The 23,914-nt window shown below is 40.3% G+C and overlaps 1 protein-coding gene across 1 annotated transcript in view; it reads left to right on the top strand.

Moving 5' to 3' along the window:
• Positions 1-23,914, top strand: part of ST8SIA6 (ST8 alpha-N-acetyl-neuraminide alpha-2,8-sialyltransferase 6) — a 125,169-nt gene that overhangs the window by 55,951 nt on the left and 45,304 nt on the right. The window contains exon 4 of the mRNA XM_037509840.2: positions 13,440-13,529. Within this exon, the coding sequence (XP_037365737.1) occupies positions 13,440-13,529 (90 nt within the window). The remainder of the gene's footprint in view (positions 1-13,439; positions 13,530-23,914) is intronic.

Here is a 23,914-nt window from a genome sequence, read left to right as displayed (position 1 = left end):
GGGCAGTGGTTTTAGATAATTCCTTCGAGAAATGTTTCAGAGGAAGGGAGAAAAATGAGTTGGAAGGTGAAAAAGGATTGTTGAGTCTAGGGAGACACATGTTTGAATGCTTGGGAAAACAACTCAGTGGGGAGAAAGAAATAGACTATGCAAAAGGACAGGGAGGTGAGGGGGTCAGAAGGCATAAGGATTATGATGTAGAGCACATTGGGGCTGTTGGCTTTTGGTGGGAGCAGCACTTTTCTTTGTTGTAAGACTTGGTAAGATGAAGAAGAGGGACACTGTTAAGAACTGGTTTGGTCCCCCAAACTTATAAACTGAATTTATAAACTGAAGCCCTAACCCCCAAAGTGACTGTATTTAGAGATGCGGCCTTTAGAGAAACAATTAAGGTCAAATGAGGTTATAAGATTGGGCCCTTAATTCAGCATAACTGGTGTCTCTGTAAAACACGGAAGACACTCCAGAGAGTTCTCTCTCCATTTGTGTGCACACAGAAAAAGGCCATGAAAAGATTCTATCTGCAAGCCAGGGAGGGAAGTCTCACCAGAACCAATCACATGGTGCTTTGATCTTGGACTTTTAGCCTCCCGCACTGTGAGAAATGAATGTCTGTTGTTTAAGCCACCGAGTCTGCAGTATTTTGTTGTGGCTGCCTGAACATATTAATAGAGGCACAAGCTGACGGGTTTTAGATATAGTGGAAGGCATGTGAAAGTGTTGCCCTCTGCGGGCTTCTGTTTTCTCAGTAAATCTTGAGGTAAGACCATCAGTTGAAGTGAGTGGGGAGGTAAGAAGCAGGGTGGGAGATGATTTGGAGCAGAGGGAAGAAAAGAAAGTAATGGTTTCGAAAAAGAAGAATGCAATTTATCAGGGAGCCAACGTAGGTTTGCCAGGTATCATTAAATGTCCATTTGGAGTTTGTAAAGCTGTATAAAGTGAAGTCACTGAGCAGAGTGATGTGATTTTTCTTCAGCAGGATTTGGCTTGTTGGGGGTAGGTCCAGATGGCATAGTTGAGTACATTCAGGATACCAAAACTGCCAGGCAAGAACAACAGCGTTCAGAGATGCAAGAAAATGAAGAATGTTTCTTGAGTCGGGGAAGGAGGCAAATGAAAATAGGACATATGTGTTGGGGAGGGGAGGAGTTTGTCTCAGCAAGATTAAAGAATTCTTGCCTAGAGAATACTAGAGTAAGTGAGCTAGACAAATAGAATACATTAATAAATACATCAGTAATATAGTAATAAGTTAAATTCATGCTATGAAACTGGTGATAAAAATACTTCACAAATTCATTCCAGGGATCAGATGGAATTACATGCTAAAGGACAGGGTGAGTGATCAGCCTGGCAAGCTAATGCAGTGGATAGGATGTATCTTCATTTCCTTAAGGCATTCTGCACAGCTGTAGAAACCATGAATAAAATCATATTATGTAAACAATAACACATAAGCTGGAATCATTAATAACTAAATAATTGCATCAGAAGCTGCTGGCTTTTATCTTTGTGCCAACTCTCTTAGCAAAATGATGGTCAGTACTCTAATGTCAGGCAAGTGAGATGTTTGGGTGGGACACTGAATAAGTGGGTTAGTAAGGTTTTTGGTTTTTTCCAGACATCAACACCATAATATATCAGAACTCAAAAATCCATAGTATTTATTTTAGGACTCATAAGCAGAAAGCTACAGAAACTCTCAATAAATGTATGCAGTCTTTAGCTTTTCTCTGCACTAATTTTCTGTACTGAGAATTGCTCAGGCAGAATGAGACTATGATAAGACTTGTAAATTCCAAATTACTTTCAATTTGATCTATTAAAGCAACTTAAACAGCTGAGAAAATACAGATATTATTACTGGAAAAGAAATAGAGGAGTTGAGAAAAAAACAAGTAGATGGATTAGATGGAAATAGTTATTGCCTAAAGAAAAATGAAAAGCTATAATAAAAATAATCATTCTGAATATTATATTTCTTAAATTAAAAATGTATTCATGTTTTGACAGAATGGAATAAAAGAGGTGTGTTCGATAAGAAAATGCTGTGTGCATTTATCTCAACTTCTTGAATCTCATACATTAATGGAACTTGCATTGATTACAGAACTATTCCTGTACATTCTAGTCAAAGTTCCCAGAAGACCTGCATGTTAGGAAAATGCAGGTCACAACAAAGAGTCCATACCAATGCAGTCATTTTGACATAGCAGTAGCTGGTCCACTAAATTCAAATTAAGGATTCTCAGCAAATGGTCTTTACTCAGAGTCATCCTGTTTGTGGCTTTGTTAAGCTCCCACCTATTACCTGACACTTCATGCAGGAATGGGGGCTCACATGGTTTGGTTTTAGGTGGGACCCATCTCTTCAAAATTTGGAGCCTACTTCAGTCTCAAATCCCTACCTTAGCATCTTTGATTGAGATGCTAATTTCTCTGAACTGAAGTTAAGAGGGGCTGTGATCAGCCTGCTTGGTAGGAGGTTGGTTGGTGGGCTGCAGGCAAGTAGGAGGTCAGAGGTGGGAGTAGGTGGACATCAGGTACTGTCCAGAACAACAAGAGCCAGATGTCAGTGATGTGAGGGTGGCCACAATGATTGGTAACCATGGCCACGGGGATCCCCCAGGAGACAAGCCAGAAAAGCAAATGTATCTAGTGGGAGTAGGACTGGCTGGAAGTTGAGAACTGGGTAGATGTAGACATGAATGCATGAAGAGAGGGGCCAGGGCCCCTCCCAAGGCTCACAGTGTTTGCAATCCTAGGACCAGTCATGAGCAGGCTCACTTTTCATCTTCTGAAAGAAAGGCAACAAGGTTGGGCATAAGGGCAGGAAAATACATTTTTAAAAGCATTTTTAAAATGCAAATATGTTTATTGTAAGCTAGGATCCATTAAAAACTCATTAGAACTCATTACCATGTATGATCCTACTCACAAAGTGTAGTTTTTCAGATGAATAGAAAATGGAACTGGGAATTAGTTAAAGAGCAAGAAAGAATATCTGTTAGCTGGAAGGTGCTTTGAAGGAGAACCTGAGATGAGTGGGGAAAAGATCCTGCTGCAAATGGACTCAGAGTGGTTGGGCTCTGCTGAGTAGAAAGACAGCACAGCAAAAAGTAAACATCCAAACCAAAAAACCCATGACCAGGGCCTCCCCGGTGGCGCAACGGGTTGAGCACAGTGCTGTGAAGCTGTCCGCAGCTTCTGCAGTGCGAGTTCCATTCCCAGCCGGCCAGGGAGCTACCCACATGGTGCAGCAGACCTCTCCGACTCACCGGCTGCTCCCCTCAGCAGTGCTTTCAGTCTGTCTGTTCTGTTCCCCACTCTGTCTCTGGTGAATCCTCTCATCCTCCTGTGCCTCTGACCTGTACCCCAGCTCTTGTATAAATAAATAAATCCTAAAAAAAAGAACTTGTAACCACACAAAACTCTGATTTTCCCTAGAGATTATTCCAAATTTTAAGTGAAAGAGCAGCAGGACATTTTGCTGGCTGGGAAATTGTGAATATACAGATATCAGATGAATACAGTTTAATCAAGAGTTCAATATTGTTGAGTAGGTTTATTGCTCCTGAGTTGCGTGAAATGAGTCTTGATTGACTGCACTGCTCAGAACCCAACACCACATTCGAGTAATTGTATTCCATTTTTTTGAGGATTATTACTTTGTGCTGTTTCTTGTTGAATTTCATCTATAATTATATTGCTCCATTTTGAGATAGATAGGTCTCTTAGGACTGTCTCATAACCCTTTCTAATTACAGTTTACCTAAGCACAGTAAATCTGGTTAGCCAATTCTCTTACACTTTCATTCAATATTAATGAGAACATTTGGACATCATTTTAAGTACAGTAAAATCTCAATTAAATAGAATGAACAAGGACTGGGTTCTTCCTTTAATTAAATCTTGTAATTAGCTAGAGGGTTAATCAGAAGACTCTTAATTTCTAATTTTTCCTATTGATTTTCTTTTCTTTTTTTTTTTTTAGAATTTTAATTTGCTTTCAACCTGTTTGGCTCCAAAATCTATTTTCACTCATTGAGTTACAATCTTACAGTTCAGTTATCATTTATTTATTCACGCATTATTATTCAAATTTACTAGGGGGCTACTTCAGATGAAAAAGACACATCATGTAAAAGACAAACATAAAAGCGGTATAATATTGAATTATGGACACATTCTAGAGATTGCTATTGAATAAATTCTAGTTTATAGGTTTTTCATCGTTGGCTTACAAAACGTGGGTCATAGAAAAAAAATCTTGATTAATGGGGAGATTCTGGTGTGCTTCCTGCTAACTAAATGAAATAGTTGCCATCTTTGCATTTTATAATTTTGAAAATCATTATAGTTCTATGACAGGACTTTTGCCTCATTTCACATTTTTAAAATTGTACAATAAAAGGTAAAATGTGCCATTTGTTGTTTTTTTTATTTTTGTATATTCTTCTTGCCATTCCATTTCCCATTTTAGGTGTCCCAAATGTTTAGCTATGATTTCTGAAAGATTTTTTGCACTGTGTTGTCATTCTGCTGACACGAACCATACAAAAACTCAAATGGCCTCTGTAAAATATAGGACCATCCACTTGTTTTAAATGCTGAATCAGTAAATTTAGGATTTTGCACAAATGTGTTCAGTGGCCAGTTTTTATAGTATATGATTTCCCAGATTTCCCAATATCAGCATCCAGTCATGGCACCAGTTTTCATTGCTTCAAGTTTTCCTTGCTCTCATGATCTGAAACTATTTTATCAACTTATTCAACTTCATTCATTTTGGTTTATTTTTAAAAGGCCATTCCATAAAATTCTCTATCTGAGGTCCATTGTTTTTAAACCTCATGCTTCCCTGAAAGTGAGTCTGAAATATGAATATTTAAGATTTGAGCCATTGGGGTCCCCCTGATAGGGTGAGGGGTTAAGCACCACATTATGAAGCAATCTGCAGCCTCTGCAGCACGAGTTTGATCCTCGGCCAGCCAGGGAGCAACCCACATGGCACAGCAGACCTCTCCTGTCTCGCCCGCTGCTCCCCTCAGCAGTGTACTTCAGTCAGTCTTCCTGTTCTGTTCCCCACTCTGTCTCTGGCAGATCCTCTCACCCCCTCCCACATCTCTGGCCTGTACTCCAGCTCTTGTATGCATAAATAAATAAATGTTAAAAAAAAAAGATTTGAGCCATGGATTTACAGGTTGTAAGGAAGTTTTTACTCTTTGATGACTAAACTTACTTTTAAAATGGACTTATGGTTCAAATATTTAAGTGTTTGAAAATCCTTGAGTGTTCTACAGTGGTTATAATTTATTATTTATTTATTTATTATTTATTTGACTATATAGTTATTATTTCAAACACAACCATAGAGTCAACATGGAATGAGGAAAAAAGTTGTTTTCTCATGGAAGTTCTCATTGCAGAATGCACTTCTCTAAGTTTTATTGAAGAAATATTTAGTTGACAGAGAAATATGTTTATATTTTTGGTTGAGACAAAGACCTTTTTGATTGGGATTGTTTAGCTAATATGGACACTTAAACATGAATTTCAGCTGGCATTTTAGAGACATTTTCAGAACTCATGTCCTTTGGCCTTTCCTCAGAGCGGCCAGCTTCCTTCAGTTATCATGTTATCATCCAGTTTGCTGGAATCATGCCCACTGAAGGGGAGGGGGTGCTGCCTTTGAAGGGCCAGGTGGAACTGAGGGGAGACAGCGATGACGGAGCTCCCAGGAGGATGAGCTCAAGAAAGCAATTATGTTATTCCCTTAAGTACCTTTTTATTATTTCCTTTGTTATGCTTTTCATCTGAAAATTAAAAAAAATGCACCAAAAATCTTTTATTGGTGACAAAGTACCTTAGCTCATTTTACTCTTCCTGTTTTTCAAGTCGATTTATTACCTTTCTCACTAATGCTCTGGCCATAAGACAGTCCCACATTTGTTGAAAGTTTTGCTTTAGATTGACATGAAGAGCTAGTATTATCCCAATTTGCACATCAACCTTAAAAAAAGAGGAGGTAAATGACTTTCTTGGGACTAAGGTAGTATGGAGTAAAACTGGGACTGAATTCATTTGCCACCCAGATTTGTCCTCTTGACCTGGGTTAATGTGTCTATTCAATTCACAATTATTTTCAGTATGCCCATTCAGTGTCTCCCTTCAATAAAAAGGGAGACAAAGCTAATTTTTCCATCAGGAGTGGGGAGAGTTATCTCTCTTCTGAACATAAGTCACGTGCATGCCTATAGACAAGAATTATTTTGTGTTGCTGTCACTTTGCTACAATTTATAGAATCACAAAATAGCTCTGTTAAAAACAATTATTCATGATGCTTGTTAAAGTAATAAGGCAGATTTATTCAATAATGTCGCGTAAGTACAGGGACTGCTGCGGTGGGGTTTTGCAATAGGGTAGAGAGACTGGACTCAACTCTGAATGCAGCAAAGAAATACAGGAATTCATAGTCAAAAGTCAGAATAGAGGTCAGTAGATGGAACTTTACACTGAGAAAGTGTCAACAAATAAGAGAGATCCTGACTTAGCCTACTTGAGAGGATTCTTGCTGAAGGCAAGTCAGGGTGATTGGACACTACCTGGGGGTGGTGGAGGATGAGGAATTTGATCAGATACTGAGGGTGATCACATGTGGCTGATGGGAGATCCTGACTAAACTGACTTAGCAGGACTCTGTCTAAAATTGGACTCTTAAGTCCAGTTTTAAGGATATGCCCAAGGTTGGAGCCCAGTTCCAAAAGAGTTCTGAGGAGCCTTGTAGGAGAAAATCTATGTCAGACTCCACAGACTCAGAGTGAAGTAACCTGAAGGGGGTGGTGATATGATAGACAATGAATAACTCTCCATTGAAGGGCAAGTTCCCCCCTCTCTTGTAAGAGGAGGTAGGGTGTCATAATGGCTAAGAACACAGAACCATGGTGTTTGGGTTTAGAATTCTGCTCCACTTCTAACTAGCAGAGTGACTTTGGAGATATTATTTAATCTTACAGCGTGCCCAATTTTCCTCATCTATAAAATGGACACAATACCTGACTTGTACAGTACATTGTAAACAAACATATTTAAAGTGTGAATTGTATATGTAGATGTAATTACATATGCATATACAAATAACATCTGTTTAAAGTGTTTAAAACAATACCTGGCACCTAATGACCATTCATTATCTGTTGCTAACATGATCAGTATCCTTAACTGGGAGGGCATACCAGAATTTTTGCATAAAGAAATGTGGATATTAGCGTTAAAAAACACTCAGTTTATCTGGTGTTTTCAAATTCAAAACACGTTAAAGAAAGGTCAGAACAATCTTGGCTGTGTGGAATAAAAGAGTATTGCTGGAGGTTAAAAGAAAGACTTAGAAACACTGACTATAAATGAATTTCACTCTGATTTTACACTTCTGAGCTTGCGTCAGCCCCTGAGGATCGATACTGAAGGACAAGGGAGGGAGACACAGATGCTCCTTGCTGTCATTATTTTCTTCTGCTTGTTCCCAAGTCGGGTCCTATTTTATCTCTACTTGCTAAAGACTCCACTTCCAATTTAGGACCCTCCTCTTCCCTTTCTGGATTTAAAGTTTTAATAAAGCTCCATGTCAGTCTTGATCTTTGGTAACCTGTTTCTCAGTGATTCCTCTCTGTCCCAAAGGACTCACCTGAGTCAGGTCTGCTGGAGACCTCAGGGCAAGCAGGGGACTGAAATTTAGAGAGCGAGTGAATTAGGTTCCTCACTGTAGAGCTTTCCTTTAAGATTAGAGTGATGGACAATGATATTGTTAATGGTTTAGAGAAAATTTTGTGCTTCAGTGGGAAGTGCTATCTCTTTAATTGAGGTACTATTGTCTTAGAATAGAGTGTGTCAGGAGTATAGTTTTATACCTCAATAAATGTATGTACTACACCACACCCACCACAAATGTTAGTCACCATTTGCCTCTATCAATTAGCCCCTTTGACCCATCCTCCCTCCCCCTAGCCCCTTCCCATCTGCTAACCACTATTCTGCTGTTAGTCTTAGGTTTTGTTTCTACTTTGTTTTATTCGTTCATTTGCTTTGTTTCTTTAATATTCCACATTTAATAAATCATCCTGTATTTGTTTTTCTCTTTCTGACTTGTTTTGCTTAGCCTAATCCCTTCAAGTTCCAGCTATGTGGTTGCAGACAACAGGAGTTCATCTTCTTTCTATAGCTGAGTAACTTCTTTTTTTTTTAAGATTTTATTTTTTATTCATACAAGAGCTGGGGTACAGGCCAGAGGTGCAGGAGGGTGAGAGGATTCACCAGAGACAGAGCAGAGAGCAGAACAGGCAGACGGACCAAAAGCACTGCTGAGGGGAGCAGCGGGTGAGACAGGAGAGTTCTGCTGCGCCATGTGGGTATCTCCTGGGCCGGCCAGGAATTGAACCCATATTGCAGAGGCTGTGGACAGCTTCACAGCACTGTACTCAACCTGCTGTGCCATCGGGGAGGCCCTATAGTTGAGTAATTTCAATGGATAAATTTGCATTGTTCAGGTCACACACCTGAGTTATCTGATTCTGATCCTATGTGAATAATTTTACAACTCTGTAAGTTGTAGTTAGAACAATGCAAAATAATTTTTGTCCATAAATATGCAAATTATGTCCTGTCTGGTAGAGGTCCAATTCACTTCTCTGCCCCCACTCACCTCTTGCCCCAGTTTGGGCTTCATTTGCACACCCATCTCAATATTCCTGATCTAGAAATGTGTCTGTGTTTTGGATTCATCTTTGAACCAGTTTCCTTATGATAAAATCAAATCTTTAATGTGTTTAGTTCCTACTTGTATAGGATTTATTCTTTCATATGCTTGAAAACTACCAACAATGGTAGGGAAGCCAGGATATATTATGGTAACTGATTTAGTAGTCAAGAGCTAGATAATTAAACTTTGTCAACGGTAACCAAAGACAGGTAAGAGTTAAGGTAAAACCATGTTAACAGTATTTGCAGAAATGTTTGCAATATAAGTTGACTGCAGTGTTTATATATAAAAGAGTGAAGTTCTCTATGGTCCTTTTAAAAGCAGTTTCTATGCTTTGAATTAAATGACACCAACCAAAACACAGAGCTGTGGTTTCATGAAATTAATATGATTATGGAAGATAGCCAGCACTCATTCTGCAGACTCAGTGTGGTGTTTGTTTACTTGACTGTCGCCCTCATTACACTCTTTGCTCCATGGCAGCAGGGACACTGTGTACTTTTCTGTCATATCTTCAATAGCTACCACACTCTGGGCACACGATAGGACTCCACAAGATACTTCATGAAGGACTAAACAAAGAGGCAGGACAGGGACTCATCTCTGAGGCCCCAAAATATGATTTTGTAAGTTCTAGAATATGATTGGTATTTCAAAGACAGATTTATGTTAGCTAGGTTCATAGAAGGGTGATTTATAAACCAGAATATTAGTTTATAGGTTAAAGAGAATAATCAACTCTATGCAGCGGTCTGGGAAGCTTGCCTTCCTCCCTCAGGGAAAACCCAGGGTGTTCAGATTTGGGGAGGTGAGCATGATGGTTAGAAGCTTGCTTGATGACAGAGCACAGGTAGCTCTCACTACTGCTCTTGTCCTAGAGGCAGGCCAGCATGTTAGATTCCTCTGTAGGGGTTTCTGCTAGTTTTCAGGATGACAACTCCTGGCTCATCAGCAACTCTTCCCTGGATTTCAGGAAAATTCTTATTCTTTAGGCTTTCCATTTCTAGGTCACATTTCCCACTTGAAATGACAGTCTTTCTTCAGAGAGTAAAATTGATTAGGTTTAAGTTTTTCATTTTGGTTCACATTCCATTTTTTCCTCTGCTATGGCCACTGTAAATAGAATTTGAAAGTTCTTGAAACTCCTTAGTCACCTGCAAGCAGATTATTCTTTGAAATGCTTCTCTTGTTTGGGGGACTGATTGCATGATTGCACTAATTACAAGTCATGCTCAGAAGGTGACATTAGCTCAGCATATTAGAGGTTCTTGTGAATGCCCACTAAGTACTGATGCCACTATTTTGTAGTGATTGAATCACTTATTTTTTAAAAAGAGATGTTCTTTGTATTACCAGAATCTTAAGTTTTATTGTTTTGCAGCAGATGTAGTCTCTAAGCTTCTCATTATTCTGTAAAATCTTGCTAGGTGATCTTATAAAGTGATCACTTTCAACAGAAGCCTGGCTTTCATACAGATAGAATTTCTACAGTGCAGATCAGCTACATAGACAACATGATAACAAAAATGCTTGTTTTTGTATTTTTTTCTCCTAATCTTATTAAAGAATCTCTCCTTCATTACTCACCCAAACTTACATACTGAAGAAAATGTGCCTGAAGGCTTGGTTGCCAGTACCAAATAAATAAATCCTATATTGAAATAATAAAACTAGTTTGAATCCATAACATAGGACTTGCAAGAAATGGAAAAAGAATTTGTTCCATTTAAAGCTTAGCTCACTGTCAGTGGACAATAAGACTGGAACTGCAGTCAGGGGCCTGGTGCTGGATGGCTATATATGTCCAGCCAAGAAGTGTGGAGCATGTCCTGAGGGGTTGTGGTCACAAAGTTTCATTGAGCAGGGAAATGACATGATCAAATGTATATGCAATACTACCCATCTTGGGGCCGGTGACGATGGAGCAGAAGACAGAAAACGAGACTGGTCGAGATGTTCAGAGAAAACAGGCAGACTGAGACAATGAGACCTGGAGACAGTCCTGGGAATCCCTGTAACTGCACCCCACCATGGAAAATAGGAAACATGTTAAAGTCACAGAAAAAGAACTGTGAGAAACGCCAGCACTTATAGGTGGGTCCAAGAAAGAACTTGCAAGAGGGCGCCGGTCAGCTCTCAGAAGTAGGAGAACAGAGAGGAAGGCCTGTCATGGGAACGTGGTGCAGAATGAGTGGTCTGCATTTCAGATAGGGTTGGTTAAGTTTGAGGCCAACAAGTAGAGTCCAGATTAGAGGCTGGCCTTGCTGATGCCTAAAAGCTCATTTTTTCCTTAGAATTTCATTCTGTCATCTTCACTTGACCCCAGAGAGTCTCACTTGCTTCCACATCTTCTGTGATATTACTTGGGCAAAACTGTTTTGACTTTTTATTAACAAAGATACTATCTGATTTCAGGAAAGTTATATGACACCAAATCCTATTGGTTCCTGCTTGTCACAGCTTCCCCATTTGATGCTGCAAAGCCATCATAATTCAAAGCACTGCCGGCTCAGTAATTCACTTCATTAATGGTGCTGCCTGAATAAAACACACAGCAAATTAGAAATAAACAAATCCTTGGAAAGTACAATAATACATTCAGAAAGCGCAGAAGGTGAGGCATGTAAACAAAAGGAGGGAGAAGAAGGCAGAAGGTGGGGGTGGGGGAGAAAATTCTTCTCAGGATGAAGAGAGATTGTGAGCCTAGATTGACCCTTGCACAGTCCTTTTGAGAAGCATTTCTGAGAAATATTGGAAGATTAATTATGAATCTGTCTTGTTTGTATCTTTACCTTTACATCACCTTCTACTCCTTCACCTCCCATATCCAATTTATTATGAAGTCCTGTCAGTTTTACCTCTAGAATAGATCCCGATCTGTCAGCTTCTCTTCACGCTGATGGACACAGGTGATGGACTCATCACCTGTGGGCTGAGCATCCAGCGCTCCATTGCACTCTGTGTCCTCATCTCCTCTCTCTGGACACATGGGTGTTTGCTCTTTTCTGACTCCCAGTTTGTGACCAGCTTGGCCACACGACCTCTCAGGCCAGGTTAAAGCATTCAGATACATGGTAAGGTCTTCTAGCACTGTCTTCTCCAGCTACGTAATTATGGAAGCGGGTTGTTGGAACATAGGCCCCACAGGAACCAGTTGGTATGGATCCCCATATTGCATGGAACACAGCTGCCCCACAAAGCCACCCAGACAAAAAGTGGGCATTTCATGAGTGAAAAACAAAGCTTTGTTACGTGAAGCAGCTGTGGGTTTGGTGGTGGTTGTTATCCTCACATCACAGTCTGTTCTGTGCTGACTAATTAAACAAGTTGCCATCATCTCTTTCCTGCAATCCTGCAGCAACTGCCTGACTTTCCCAGCTCTGCTGTATCTAACCGTCCATCATATCATTTCTCTGCATAGAAATGAAATGCATGACTTCCCTCTCCTGCCCCCCTTGTTATTAGGATAAATTCCAAGCATGACTCCCAGCCCTGTGTGCTCTGCCTGCTCCCTCTGCATGATGCTCTAAATGTCTTTAACCTTTTAGTCTTTTACCCACTTGCCTTCTTTCAGTTCCTCACATTCTGGGCCCTTTGCACGTGTTTTCCCCTTTGTCTGGAATGTCTCTCCCCAACCCCATTCAGTTTATCCAGCTCATCTGAATTTTCCTTGAGATCTCAGCCTAAATGACCCTATCCCTGAGATGCTCTTAAGATTGTCCCCTTCACACTCCTCCAGGGCACTTCCACTCTTTTAATGATCCTAACCATAGTTCAGAATTCCATATGCATTAGAGTGGTTATTTGTTTGGAAAATGTCCATCCCCCTAACCAGTCTGCAAGCACCTCCAGGGGAAGGGACCATGTCTGTTTTATCCATCTCCATACTGGAAGCATCCTATGCCTGGCCCCCTGCCCGTAGTAGGTTCCCAGCAGAATCTTCATGGTGGTTAAATAAATGCACTAACAGTAAGTTGGAGTTGTATGCATATTTTTGAAGTGTAAGTGGTAATTGATAAATTTTTGAGCATTTACTTTATCAGGTGGAATACCAAGTGCTTTGCATTGTGTGTACATATAACAATAACCTTATGCAGTAAGGACTATCATTCCAGTAGAGATGTGGGGACTGGTATCTACATGGTTAACTAACATGCATATGCTGGTGAGGCTCTTTGGGCAGCCCAACTCCATACCCTGTGTCTAAAGTTTGCATTTTGATTTGGCCTTGTTCCAACTCCAGATCATAAAACAATAGCAACAGGCCTTTATGCCATAGCTATTATAATAATCAAAGCCCAGATGTACCTTGCATTCTTTTTGTGTCTGAGATGCTTCCTACCAGACATTTTTTAAAAATAAAGGCTGTTTTCATACCCAATGATTAAAATTATTCAATAACTTGTACATTGTAAATACTAGCCTTAAAATATGAAAACCTGAAAATATAAAGTCTCCCATAGGGAGTTCTTTTTTGTTTGACTTTATAGAATAATTTTTTAAAAAATTGGACTCTTTACAGGTAAAAATATCAATTTCCTTTTCCACGGAGAAATCCAATAATGGAAAGAAAAGCAGACTTTGTTTGGGCACACATTATCAATTAAATTGGATTTTTGTTAGCAATATCTTAGAAGCTCTCATTTTAAATAATCTTTTTTTAAAATCTCTTTCAAGAAACAGTACATATCTAAATGAGAAGTCTCTTCAATGGAAAGAAACATGCAAAAATCTGCAAGGTGACTTTGAGACTTTATCTAACAAAACTAAAAGGTAAGTTCTACTCTTTATAGTTCATTAATTTAAACGATGAGTGTTTGGTATTCAGAATGTCTCACAGCATCTTTGAAATCCTTTGGAAATTAAGACTGCTCATCCTCAGGCTTGACCTGGGCTCTGAGACCTCCGATAGTGAGCAGTCAGAAGGAGGCCCCAACAGAGCAGACCAGGGTTGGGTGTGGGCAGTGGGGACTTTACTAATTTGTCCCTGGATCCACATTCACCAAAACACCATGATGTTTTTCCAGCTGAACTTCTATAGATTGTCAAAAAGATTCAGTCTTTTTGAGAATCCTTAAACTTTCTGGATTCTATTCTAGAAAAATGCACAGTTATGTTAAGTTGCTTATACTCCCAGAAGTTAAACAGTTTTACCCACAGTCCCACCTGTGGTACGCTCCCGGCTTCCCCATATCTGCTCCCAAACCTGTATTTTGCAGAGTTCATGATACCATGTTCTTCAAAGAGTTACATTGTTCATATCTGACTGTACCCAGAGGGAGCAGAGTCTGACTGTGCTGGACAAGGGTGTGCTTGTGGGCCAGCAGCTTGTGGTTATGTATGCAGTCTCCCTCAAGAAACTAACCTGAGTTGCATTTTGCCCTGTGCTTGCCTAAAAATGTTGGAAGATTTTTGCAGGGTAAGGATAGGTTTGCTAGTGCCAAACTCATATAAGGGAGACCCAGTGACCATCCCTCCTACCCATTTTTCTCTTTCTCTTACTATTAATCAGTCTCTCTCCTCTCCTCTCCACACACACACACACACACACACACACACACACACACAAACAAACAAACCCCACTTACACTCTTCTAATTTTTAAAGTAGCATTCATGGGAGGAAGGAGTTAAAGCATCTGCCTATAAGCCATTCACTCCCTTCCTTGGAGGTGTGAAGAGACTGACCTGGGGAAAAGAAACCAATAAAGTAACCTTGTCTTACCTCTTTGCAGTTGGTCCTCTGGGCCCTAGGCTTAGTAGTTCTCCCCTATCTGCGGGGGATATGTCCCAAGACCCCCAGTGGATGCCTGAAACCATGCATAGATAGGACCAAACCCCATATTATATTTTTTTCTTGTATTATATTTTTCTTATTTTTCTTTTTTTTTTTTTTTTTTTTTTTAAATCTTAAATTTTATTTTTATATTCCCCCATACAATTGCAAACGCCCCATTCTGACCCCAATCCTTCCCCTCCCGCCCCCACCCCCAAAAAGTGTCTCTGGTTCATAGTTTTTTGTTGATTTTGATTTTCACTTTCTTATATTCATTTTCCTGGTCCCTTATTTAAGTTTACTAGATTCCTGCTATGAGTGAGACCATCCGGTATTTTTCTTTTTCTTTTTGGCTTATTTCGCTGAGCATGATCCCTTCCAGCGCCATCCATGTTGCTGCAAATTGCATGTGTTTATCTTTTTGAATGCTGAGTAATATTCCATGGTATATATGTACCACATCTTCTTGATCCAGTCATCTACTTTTGGGCATTTGGGTTGTTTCCAAAGCTTAGCTATTGTAAACAGTGCTGCTATAAACATAGGGGTGCAGGTGCTCTTTGGAATTGATGTTTCTGTGTCCTTTGGGTAAATACCTAGGAGTGGAATTGCTGGATCATATGGAAGCTCTATGTTTAGTAGGTCCAGAAATCTCCACACAGCTCTCCATAGTGGTTGGACCAGTTTGCACTCCCACCAACAGTGCAGAAGAGTTCCTTTTTCTCCACACCCTCGCCAACATTTGTTGTTGCTAGTTTTTTTAATATGTGCCATTCTCACTGGTGTGAGATGGTATCTCATGGTAGTTTTGATTTGCATTTCCCTGATGACAAGTGATGTTGAACATTTTTTCATATGTCTGTTGGCCATTTGCATTTCCTCTTCAGAGAAGTTTCTTTTTAGCTCTTCTGCCCATTTTTTGACTGGATTATTTTCTTTGTTGTTGCTGAGTCTCATCAGCTCTTTGCAGATTTTTGTGATCAGTCCTTTATCATTAGTGTTGGGTGCAAAAATGTTCTCCCAGTTGGTGGGGTTTCTCTTTGTTTTTCTTATTGTCTCTTTTGCTGTGCAGAAGCTCTTTAATTTGATGTAGTCCCAGCTGTTTATCTTTCTCTTCACTATCACTGCTTTGGGTGATGTGTCTGTAAAGATGTCTTTGATGTGCAAATCCCGTAGTGTTTCGCCTATATTTCCTTCTATGTATTTTATGGTTTCAGGTCTTATGTCTAGTTCTTTAATCCATTTTGAGTTGATTTTTGTGTATGGTGTGAGGTAGTGGTCAAGCTTCATTCTTTTGCATGTAGCGACCCAGTTTTCCCAGCACCATTTATTGAACAAACTTTCTTTGCTCCAATGCATAGTCTTTGCTCCTTTGTCAAAGATTAGTTGACCATAAATCTGTGGGTTTATTTCTGGATTTTCTATTCGATTCCATTGGTCTGTATGTCTGTTCTTGTTCCAATACCATGCAGTTTTGATGATTATGGCTTTGTAGTATAGTTTGAAGTCTGGGAGTTTGATGCCTCCATTTCCTTCTTTTTTTTTCAGTAGAGCTTTGGCTATTCGGGGTTTTTGGTGATTCCATATGAATTTCATCAATAATTGTTCTATTTCTTTGAAGAATGCCATTGAGATTTTGATTGGAATAGCATTGAATCTGTATATTGCTTTGGTAGGATGGCCATTTTAATAATGTTTATTCTTCCAATCCATGAGCAGGGGATGTCTTTCCATTTCTTTGTGTCTTCTTCTATTTCTTTTAACAGTGTTTTATAGTTTTCTTTGTATAGGTCCTTTACCTCTTTTGTTAGATTTATTCCCAAATATTTGATTTTTTTGTTTCAATAATAAAAGGGGTGGTTTTTTTGATTTCTTCTTCTTCAGATTTATTGTTTGTGTATAGGAAGGCTACTGACTTTTGCGTGTTGATTTTGTATCCTGCCACTTTACTGAACTGACTGATGAGTTGAATTAGTTTTTCTGTGGAGATTTTGGGGTTCTCTATGTATATTATCATATCATCTGCAAATAGTGATAGTTTGACTTCTTCTTTTCCTATTTGGATTCCTTGGATGTCTTTCTCTTGTCTTATTGCTCTGGCTAGGACTTCCAGTATTATATTGAAAAGCAGTGGTGAGAGTGGACATCCTTGTCTTGTTCCAGATCTTAATGGAATTGCTTTCAGCTTTTCACCATTGAGAATGATACTGGCTGTTGGCTTGTCATAGATGGCCTTTATGATGTTGAGGTATGTTCCTTGTATCCCAAGAATTTCAAGGGCTTTTATCATGAATGGGTGTTGCACTTTGTCGAAAGCTTTCTCAGCATCTATTGATATTATCATATGGTTTTTATATTTCTTTTTGTTGATGTGTTGGATAACGTTGATTGATTTTCGGATGTTAAACCATCCTTGTGCCCCTGGAATGAATCCAACTTGGTCGTGGTGAATTATCTTATGGATACATTGTTGGATTCTGATAGCTAAAATTTTATTGAGGATTTTTGCATCAGTGTTCATTAGGGAGATTGGCCTATAGTTTTCCTTTTTTGTGTTGTCCTTATTCGGTTTTGGTATTAGTGTAATATTGGCTTCATAGAACGTGTTTGGTATTGTCCCTTCCTTCTCAATTTTTTGGAAGAGTTTGTGAAGGATAGGCACTAATTCGTCTCTGAATGTTTGGTAGAATTCATTTGTAAATCCATCAGGTCCTGGGCTTTTGTTTTTGGGGAGGTTTTTGATTACCATTTCAATTTCGCTGCTTGTAATTGGTCTGTTTAGGTGTTCTATTTCTTCTTTATCTAGCTTTGGGTGATTGTAGAGTTGTAGGAATTTGTCCATCTCCTCTAGATTGTTGAACTTGTTTCCATATAACTGTTCATAGTAGTTACTGATTATTCTTTTGATTTCTGCTGTGTCCGTTGTGATTTCTCCTCTTTCATTTATGATCCTGTGTATTTGTGCTTTCTCCCTTTTTTCCTTTGTGAGCCTGGCTAGGGGTTTGTCTATTTTATTTATTTTTTCAAAGAACCAGCTCTTGGTTTCATTGATCTTTTGGATTGTTTTTTTAGTTTCAATTTCATTTATTTCTGCTTTGGTTTTTATTATTTCTTTTCTTCTACTGGATTTGGGGTTTTTTGTTGTTCTTTTTCTAGATCTTTGAGCTTCGAGATTAGGTTGTTTCTTTGAGTTCTTTCTTGTTTTTTGATGTGAGCTTCTATTGCTATATATTTTCCTCTTATTACTGCTTTTGCTGCATCCCATACATTTAGGATATTGGTGTCCTCCTTGTCATTCAATTCAAAGAATTTTTTAATTTCTTCTTTGATCTCCTCGTTAGTCCAGTGGTCTTCCAGTAGTGTGGCTTTTAATCTCCATGAGGTAGGATAGTTCCTTGCCTTCTTTTTATGATTTATTTCTAGTTTGATGCCTTCGTGGTCAGAAAAGATGGTTGGTATGATTTCAATCTTGGTGTATCTGTTGATGTTTGTCTTGTGCCCCAGTATGTGATCGATCCTGGAGAATGATCCGTGTGCGCTTGAGAAAAATGTGTACTCCGTTTTTTTTGGGTTTAGTGTTCTATAGATGTCTGTTAAGCCCAAATGCTCTAGGTCCTTATTTAGAGCTTTAGTTTCTTTACTTATTTTTTGTCTTGTTGATCTATCCATTGTTGATAGTGGTGTGTTGAAGTCTCCCACTACGTATGTGTTTTCTCTGATGTCTGTTTTCAGAGAGGACAACAGTTGTCTGATATATTTTGGTGCTCTTTCATTTGGTGAGTATATGTTAATGAGTGTTATTTCTTCTTGAAGTATTGTCCCCTTAATCATAATGTAGTGACCATTGGGGTCTCTTTTTATTTTTTTGAGTTTGAAGTCTGTTTTATCTGATATAAGTATAGCTGTTCCTGCTTTCTTTTTTGGCCCATTTGCTTGTAGGATTGTTTTCCATCCTTTGACTTTGAGCCTATTTTTATCTTTTGTAGCTAAATGTGTTTCCTGGAGACAGCAAAAGGTTGGGTTTTGTTTCTTAATCCAGGCTGCAACTCTGTGTCTTTTTATTGAAGAGTTTAGTCCATTTACATTTAGAGTTAATATTGATATGTTAGCATCTGTATTTGCCATTATGTTTGTCTTTCCTTTGATTTTATTTATTCTTTTAATAACTTTTTTTTTTTGGTCTTCTTTCGTTGTTATTCGTCCCTCTGAGGTTCTGGCTTTAGGATTCCTTGTAGTATTTTTTGGAGTGGGGGTTTATTCGTAATGAAATTCCGGAGTTTCTCTTTGTCTGGGAAGGTCCATATTCTTTCTTCATGGAGGAAAGAGAGCTTTGCGGGATAGAGTATTCTTGGTTGGCATCTGTTTTCTTGGAGTCTGTTGACTATGTCCCTCCACTCTCTCCTAGCCCGTAGTGTTTCTTCAGAGAAGTCTGATGTCAGCCTGATTGGTTTTCCTTTGAATGTTATCTGTTTCTTTCCTCTTGTCAGCTTCATTATTTTTTCCTTGTCCTGGATTCTTGGGAGCTTTACTATTATGTGTCTTGCTGTGTTTTTCCTTTCGTCGTGGAAGTTTGGTGTTCTTCTTGCTTCTTGTATATCAATTTTCAGCTCCTTCTTCGCATTTGGGAAGTTCTCTTCAATTATCTCCTGGAATATTTTCTCTGTTCCTACATCTCTCTCCTCTCCTTCTGGAATTCCTATAACTCTTATATTTCCTTTCCTCATGGAGTCAGATAGTTCTCGAAGTCTTTCTTCATTCTTTTTCCTTCGTACTTCTCTTTCCTTTTCTGTTTTGGTTCTTTTTATTTCTGTGTCTTCAAGAGAACTTATTCGTTCTTCCATTTCATCTATTCTGCTTTCCTTGCTTTTCCCGGAGTTCTTTAGTTCCTCCATTAATTCTTTGATCTCCTGCATTTCTTTTACTTCCCTCTTTAGGGACTCAATTTCATTCTTTTGACCATTGTTTTCCCTCTTTAGGGACTCAATTTCCTTCTTCTGATCTATCACTTTTTTAATCATGGCAATTTTAAATTCTCTTTCTGGAAGGCTCAGAAGTTCTTCCAAGTTGCTGTCGTTGCAATCTGGGGAGTGGTTTTCTTTTTGTGGTGTGCTTCTTTCCTGAGGAGTTGTTAGGTTGCGTGTGGTTCTTCTACTCCCTACTGTCTGTTTTCTAATTTGTCGTATGCGTTGGGACACTGTGATGCTCGGACTGACTGGCATCTTGGGTGAACTTCTCCGCTCCCCTCTGGCTCTTCCAGGAGCCATCTCTGCCTTCTGGGGGAGCTTTCTGCTGGTTTTAGGCAGTTTTTACTGAAGAAATGTCCCTGTTCTCAAATGGCGAAGCGGGATGCAGTCCCTGCGCCTCCGGTTTCAGGCACACTCTCCTGCGCCCCCGGTCTGCCCCGGACGTGAGTGCCTGCTCCCTCTGTGGGCTCAGACTGCTGGTCGGAAGGGGCCTGGCGTGGAATAACTTCCCGGCTGGCCACTGCAGAAGCCTTCTGCCCTTTTCAAGCAGTCTTAAGAAATTTCCTGTTCTATGGGGTGTTAGTGACTTTTTTTTTCCTGGTTACTAGGTGGCGCCAGAGATCTCTCCTATTGTCCTTGGGGGGCTGTTTTTCGTCCCCCCAACCCCGTGGGACAGGGAACAGAGCGGGAATGGTAGGGTACACCTCAACAGCTTTGGGGTGCTGTGTCTGCCATGTGCCCCACCGTCGTGGAGAACCCACGCCCCGAATTTTCGTGCCCCGGGTCTCAGTTCAAAGCCCTCAGTTCCAGGACGCGGGCTGTAGCCCAGTTCAGTGGCGCGGGAATGGCGCCTTTTGCACCGCTCCCGTGCCTGGGCGCCTGGTTCCTGCTCACTCAGGGAGGGACCTTCACCTCAGTGAGGACCTCCGCGCGTCTCCCCGCAAGCCTAGGTCGTCTCCCCGCAAGCCTAGGTCGCAGGCGCGGGTACCTGGGCAGCCGCGATCCCGGTCTGCACTTGCTTTTCAAGCTCCCCGAGCGCGCCGCGTTTCCGCGCCAGCTTACCGGCAGCCCGGGCTGTGTGCGCGTCTCCCGGGGTCTTTGTTCTTCTCTAATGGCGCCCGGAGCCGTTCGCTCACCGGCGCGGATCCTGCAGGGTTCGCCTCAGCTCCCGTTCACGGGGTGTGGTGGCTGCAATAGTTCCTTTCCACTCCCAGTCCCGCTTGCTGCCTCGTTTGTTCTTGTGGGTCGTTTTGGTTTGTTGTTTCCTCCTCTCTGCCTGTCGGAGAGTGCCGCCTCTGTGGGCGGGGGAGGGGAGCAGGGTTCTGCGCTTCCCTCCCTTCTAGTCCTCTTTTTTGGCCACTTTCTTCTTCGGGTAGTTTGCTGGCGTCACCCGTTTATCTTCCGTGTCCCAGTGCTCACTGGGACCTGCCGCTTTTCCTCCCTATTAACTTTTTTTAATGGGAGATCTTACTCGCAGCGTCTCCTCGCCGCCATGTTGCTCCGCCCACCATCTCTTATTTTTTCTTATACTTACTTTTTTCTTATATATTTTTTCTTATATTTTTTCATATTATATTTTTTCTTACATACCTGTGAATCGAGTTTCACTTATAAATTTATAGATAAGAGTAGCTAATAAGAAAACATACAATTAGAAAAATATACTATAATAAAAGTTATGTGAATGTGTTCCCTCAAAATATTGTACATACTATTTTTGAAATACATTGATTGCAGGTAATTGAAACCATGGAAAGCAGAACCATAGATGTGGGGTGAGGGGGACTACTCTAATAATTTTTGCTATGAAGAAGAGAACTTTTTCACTGGATATCCCTGGAAGGCTAAGGTACTACTTATAGTAACTGGAACCTAGGAACCATGAGGCAGGGCTCTCTGTAGAGTAGCACATGGTCTCCAACTCTCTGGATAGAAAAAGAAAATGTTCCAGATTTTAAATGTTCCAGCTTTGAAGGACCACCACAGACCTCTGTCAGAGACCTCACCTACTATTCTGAGCCACGGATGCGTGTTCAGTGCAGGAACGCAGCTTGGTCACCCTTGATGTCTCAGGCCTCTCTCTGCTTTGTCTGATCCTCTTGGCCTGCTTAGATCCTTAATATTATTAGGAAAGCCAAATGCTGCATAAGCCCTCTCAATTGAGTTAATCTGGTTTGACAGTCCAATCCTGTGTGTTGGCTCAGTTTATTACAAAAGGACAGCCCTATTGAAATTTTTGTTTCCTTTACATTAAATTCCAACTGATGGGCCCAAAGCTTCATGGAGAAATTCCCATGCTGTGTACTTGCCATTTGCTCACCAAAACTACCTACCTCCTTCCTTCCCTTTACTACAGTTTAGCCCTGGTCTGTCTTGGCCCTGGGAAGCAGATCTACAAGGACTTCCTTTGTCATTATGCTCCTTTGTCATCTGGTGTGGGTTTTTTTTTGTTTTTTTTTTATGTTGACTCAGAGAGGAGAACAAAAAAGAGACCGGAAAGAGGGAGGAAGGATCAAAAGCTTTTTCTTGTGGTGTTGCTGCAGGTTAACTACATTCTTACCCCGGAGAAAGGTGCTGCATTTTAAGAGAAGACTATGGCTTTTTTTTAAAGATTTATTTATTTATGCATACAAGAACTGGGGTACAAGCCAGAGGTGCGGGGGATGAGAGGAGAGGATTCACCAGAGACAGAGTGCGGAACTCAACAGGTGGATTGACTGAAATACACTGCTGAGGGGAGCAGCAGGTGAGACAGGAAAGGTCCTAGCTGGCAGGGGATCGAACTCATGCTGCAGAGGCTGTGGATAGCCTCACAGTGCTGTGCTTAATCCCTTGTACCACCAGAGAGGCCCTGTGGCTTTTGTTAAGAGCTCTCACTCCCACCATCTCCTACTGGACCCTTCAACTACAGGATAAGTTGTTAACAGTCCCCTGATATTGTTCTTGGATTTCCCTACATCTACCCAGCCTTTTGGGAAAAGTTCTTTTCTTTTCTTTGAATTTTCTTTAATTGAAGTGACACTGACTCATAACTATATAGGTTTCAGGTGCACAGACTGATACATCGACATCTGTGTGTATTGTATCATGCTGGCCACCCAAAGTGTAGTTTTCGCCCACTGCCATACAATTGACCCCTCTCCCTCAACTTGCCCAGCCCCTCTTCTTTTTGCATTCTGGTGAACACTGTTTTGTTCTTATAGTCCCTTCGGTGAGCTCTTCTTAACTGAAGCAGTATGAGTGGGTCATCATTTCTGCCCCTGCTTAGCATAGATCAACTGTGATGAACACTTTCGAAGGCTCCTCTTCTTGCAGGATAAACTCATTGAATGTTGGGGTGGACTTAACATAGCTCATGCATTATAGATGGCATAACACATCTTTTTTGCTCTTGCTGGAGTTTATCTTTATTTTGTTTTGCTTATCTGTTTATTGGAATGTGAATGTTGCAAGGCTCTTTCTGAAACTGTTCTGGAGGGATTCAAATTCCAAATCTCTTACAGCGCCATCCCACCTGCCTCTTATAAAGTAGAATTTGGAAGAATCGTTCTTACTCCACTATCCCCTATGGAAGGTGGATGAATTCCTTGCCCAATGTGTGGATCGGCATATAAAGTCAACTTTGATCTTCTTCAGCTCTCTCCCTGTTATCTTTTGCTCTCCAAAGTGTCAGAAGTCTTCAGTGTAAGAACAATCCAGAACTGCACATTGGAGAAAAGCAGTGGAGTCAATACAGGGAAAAATTCTTTAGTCAAGGAAGGAGTTTTTTCTAAGGCAGAGAATTTTACAACTCTTTTATGTGCATCCACAAAATGGCTAGCTGTAGTGTGCTATTGAAACTGCCTGTGCATATGCTCTTGTGTTTGCTCTCTCATTTTTTCCCTGTTGTTTTGTGTGTGGTGCTAAGACCTTTTCTCATCTGTTCTTTAGGGGGAAGCCTTTCCATTACACACACAATTTTCAGCTGGCTCATATAATTAGCCTTTACTGGTATCCTGTTCTGCAAAGGTCTAGAGAGAGCAGGCATGAATTGCCCATTGTTATAAAAGTGTTATTTGCACACAGGAGACTAATTTTTTCAGTTGTATTATCTATTGTCAGAAATTGTGTATTCTGCAACCAGTGCTATTACAGACTTAAACAGGGGACAATTGGGAAAGCCATTTAGTGTGTGGTGATAAAAAGTAATTTCATTTTCTTAGAAATAATTATTTAGCTCTATTTTTGTCATGGTCTGATAAAGACATGGAATTTTCTCTTTCTTCAACCAATTTGTCCCTAACATAGATTTTAAGGAGATGAAATTATAATGTGAGGGAAACAGTGCTCTTTTTCTCCACTGGTCTCACTGCATTTTTGAATAAAAGAAAATTAAACAGTAACCATTCAGAGGAGCAATGGGATAGGGAACTGTGTGTG

Source organism: Talpa occidentalis, unplaced genomic scaffold (genome assembly GCF_014898055.3).
Source record: "Talpa occidentalis isolate TD23 unplaced genomic scaffold, MPIMG_talOcc4v2.1 talOcc4.14, whole genome shotgun sequence".
Classification (NCBI taxonomy): domain Eukaryota; kingdom Metazoa; phylum Chordata; class Mammalia; order Eulipotyphla; family Talpidae; genus Talpa; species Talpa occidentalis.
The sequence above is the reverse complement of the archived record's forward strand: the minus strand, read 5'-3'. Positions and strand labels throughout refer to the sequence as shown.